This window comes from Myotis lucifugus, unplaced genomic scaffold (genome assembly GCF_000147115.1).
Source record: "Myotis lucifugus unplaced genomic scaffold, Myoluc2.0 scaffold_1031, whole genome shotgun sequence".
NCBI classification, from domain to species: Eukaryota; Metazoa; Chordata; class Mammalia; order Chiroptera; family Vespertilionidae; genus Myotis; species Myotis lucifugus.
The window spans coordinates 106336-110338 of NW_005872079.1; the positions used below are offsets into that span (position 1 = coordinate 106336).

Here is a 4003-nt window from a genome sequence, read left to right on the forward strand (position 1 = left end):
CATATATTCTTTTTTCCTCTGCTAACTCTTACTTTTACATCGGATTCTTCATCGAGTCAGGCTTGGATTTTTTTTTTTTTTTGAAAGAGGCAAGGTGGATATTTATTTGTTAAAAACCAAAGTTTATTTGCTACTTGAGATGGAATTCTCCCATCTTTAAAAGGCAGCAAAAATATAAGGGAACTGAGTTTAGTATTTAAGGATGGTATAATCTATGTTATATTGCTATGATATATGAGGGTGACTTCGCTACTATTTGCTAAATTGTATTTGAATTCATCTAAGTTATCACCAGAAAGGATTTACTGGAATTCATTGCATCACACTTTATCAGAAGCAATTGCTCTGAATGTCTTTTTAAAACCAGCTGTGCATTTCCAACTGAATCCTAAAAAAAGTGACAGACAGCATGCAATTAAGTAAAAACTGCTAGGAAACATGCTTAACGTATCCTTTTCGTGTTTAAGGAGCCCCGGTGAAGATGGATTGACCTGATTCTGGAACTGCAGTATCACTGAGACTCTTTACAAAGACAATGAAAGGAAGTTAAAAATAACCACACAACTAACCTTGTGCTCGGACAGTTTTTCTTCTGCTTCACGACTAGAAGAAGTCTTCAGTAAAGAGAATTCAGACAACTTCTTTTCGGCAGCATTCATCAATTCGATAACCTCTTCCCTTGCTTTCTGGTAATCCTGCCACTGAGCCGCACACCTTGAAAAGGTGCAACAAAAACCAGTAAGCAACATCAAATCCCAGTCACAGAGCTCTGACATCAAGATGCCTGATGGCACTCGAGAGAGAAGCATGAACTTAGGTGTGGATGTTCATTAGTACATTCCTGTTTTCCGTGTGAAAATTCATTTCAAAACACCTCATATTTCTGCCCAGCTGGTGTGGCTCAGTGGTTGAGCATCGACCTAGGAACCAGGAGGTCACGGTTCGATTCCCAGCCAGGGCACATGCCCAGGTTATGGGCTCCATCCCCAGTGGGGGGTGTGCAAAGGCAGCCGATATATGATTTTCTCTCATTACTGATGTTTCTATCTCTCTCCCTCTCCCTTTCTCTCTGAAATCAATAAAAATATATTAAAAAAAAAAAACAAAAACACCCTCACATTTCACTAGAATACAGCGATTAAAACCACTCCGATACCTCCGCAAGAGATCGAGCTGGGCGTGGGAGTCCTGGATCACCCTCCGGCTCTTCTCCTCCAGCGTCGTCATTTTCTGTGCGAGCTCCTCTTTGGCAGTTGGCTTGATGAGTGGGTCCAGGGTGGCGACCAGGCCGTGGAGCTCCTCCAGGTTACTCTGGAACTGATCCTCTGCGCTAAAAAACTCCGTGTGGCTTCTGAGACTGTCCTCCGCACTCTCCACGTCCACGCCGCTGCCTGCCAGCTGCAGCATCTCGTGGGCATCCTCAAGCCAGTCGCTCGCGGCTTGAAACACTTGATAGTACCTTTGACATTGACTATATATTTGAGTCAACGTAGCCTGAAACATAGTCATTACAAACACAATCAACCCTCAATTGCAGTGTGTTTGCAGAAAATCGTGAATTTTTCCGGTTCTTTTCCAGTCCTTTGTCATGTGGATGAATGTGTATAAGTGAACTGAAAAGTTGGTGGGTTTTTTTTTTTTTTGGTGTAATCCATTGTTATCCTTTGTTTTCTCTTCTGCTAATCTTGCTATAATTGTATTATTATAGTTAAAATATGTAAACAGAGACAGAAATGAAATAGAAATGTATACTGGTATCTTGACTAGTTCTGAGACTGCCTCTCACATGTGTATGGCATACTATACATACAATAATGCTTAGTCATATGTGGCAGACTGAATATTGACCAAAGTGAAATACTGTCTCCGTTGGTTAGAAGTGTAACAACACCAGTGGGCATGTAAGCCAGTACAGTCACTGTGGGCAACAGTACGGAAGTTCCTCAAGAAATTAAATACAGTACAACTGCCAGATGATCCGGCAATTTCACTTCTGGGTACTTATCCAAAGGAAACAAAATCATTATCTTAAAGAGATATCTATACTCCCACACGCTATGCAGCTCTCATTTCTTTATCCCCAAGTAAAGTCATGATGAATATTCTAGTCTTGCTTCTGTGGTGCCACAGGGAAGCGAGAGAAGATGAAGCACTCCTCCCCGAGGAAGGGGTGAACAGATGGGGCAACTGATGGGAGACCCCAGAAAAAAACGTGGCTCAGCATCAGGGTCAGGGCTGTATCATCCATCTGCCCCTCTCCATTTGGAGATTCTTCATCCATACTAATCTTATAAATGCCAAGTTTTGCATTGTTTAAAAAGGCATCGCTAATTCATCATTGCTAATTTGTTTATTACTGATGTACTCACCACGGTATTAAATCCATTAGGGCTATCATTTATTACCTCTCATAAAGGTGAGAGATAGTAGGGGTTACTGTATAACTAAGTGAGGCCAACATGGAAATCACATGAAATGAATACCACATCCGTAAACAATAAACACATCCTTTTGAGTCACCATCAGTTAAAGATGATTCTACATAGTATCATCAAAGAAATATTTAAGGCAGCAATTCTAACAAACAACAAAAAAACAACACACAAATATCTCACACACGTCCACAAATAAGCAGAGTGGGGAGAAGACAGGAGGAGCCCTTGTACCCACCTGCCTGGTGCGTAAAGCTTCCTGAATGTCTCCGTCCAGCTCCGAGAGCTCGGCCAGCGTGTGCTGCAGGTCGGCGGAAATCAGCTCCTTGGCTTTGGTGAATCTCTCCGTCTCCTTGTCGCTCAGGGCCTTCATGATCCTGAGGCTGGACTGCACCTCTTCCTGATGAATCTGGACCTTCCTGATCTCCTCCTGGATGTCCCGGAGGTTCAGGTCCAGGCACACGGGCCCGCCGAGTTCCGCCTGCACACCCCTCAGCCAGGCCAGGGAGCGGCTCAGCTCGGTCTGGAAGTCTATGCTCTGCACCATGCGGCTCTCACACTCGGTCACGGTGGCGCCGATGGCCGCCGTCAGCAGTGTTAACTCCTCCTGCCAGGCCTGGATCTGCTGCTTGGCTTTCTCGTAAGCCGAGGGGTGGAGGTGTGGGACCAGATCTTCGAGATGCATGGCCAGGCGTTTGAGCAGAATCGCCGAGTCCTGGAGGCTTCCCGCCAGGGAGTGATACAGCTTGAGCTTCTCCTCCGCGGGCAGCGTCTCCTCGTTCACTTGGGACTGCTCTGCCCGCACGGCCTCCAGCTGTTTCCGCAGCTGCTGGCCCATCTTCTCGTGCTCTTGATACGCAGCCGTGGTGTCCTCCAGTAAGCTCGCCCTCTGTTCTGTCTGCCGCTTCAGCCTGTGGTACGAGGCGACAAGCTGCAGCATCCTGTCGGGCTGCCACGGCTGCCCTGTGCTGCGGAAACTTTCCTTCTTCTGGCTCAGCTCATCCACGGCCTCCCCGAGGCCCGCCACCTCGCCCAGGAGCGCCCTGCAGCCCTCCTGAAGGCACAGCGCCTCCTCCACCGTCAGGGCGCTGGGGACGGGGCTCATCTTTAGGAACTGGTCCTCCAGGTCGCTCAGAGACTGGGCGGTCAGCTCGATCAAGGAGGCGTACTCTTTCCGAGCGAGAATGGCTTCCTGGACCTTGTAGAACTTGTCTTTGGCCAAGGCGACGATGACATTAAATTGCTGGGGCAGAGCGTTCAGCTTCTCGTCCAGGTAGGAATGATCGACTTCGCTCAGCGAGGGCAGGATGGCCTGCCCGGTCCGCTGCAGGGTCAGGAGGAGGCTTTCGTACTCCGGAGATTGTTCGAGGAGGTGCTGGTACTTGGCCAGTTGCGCCTGCAGCTCTGAACTCTCATTCATTAGGTTGATCTCAGGAAAGGTGACAATGTCTGCTTGTTTCAGCCAGTGACAAGCTTTATCAAAATCTTCCTTGAAATGCTTCCTGGAGACGAAGCTCTTCTCCAGCTCTTGGAGCCTCTGGCTGCACTTCTGCAGGACGGCGTCGTACACG

General features: G+C 47.6%; 1 protein-coding gene across 1 annotated transcript in view; it reads right to left on the minus strand.

Moving 5' to 3' along the window:
• LOC102443181 (nesprin-1-like) overlaps window positions 1-4003 on the minus strand; it is a gene marked incomplete at both ends in the record, with an annotated part of 119186 nt that overhangs the window by 103751 nt on the left and 11432 nt on the right. Inside the window, 3 exon segments of the mRNA XM_023747887.1 lie at window positions 439-714; window positions 1157-1494; window positions 2671-4003. The exon segment at window positions 2671-4003 is cut by the window's right edge and continues 17 nt beyond it. Of these exon segments, the coding sequence (XP_023603655.1) occupies window positions 439-714; window positions 1157-1494; window positions 2671-4003 (1947 nt within the window).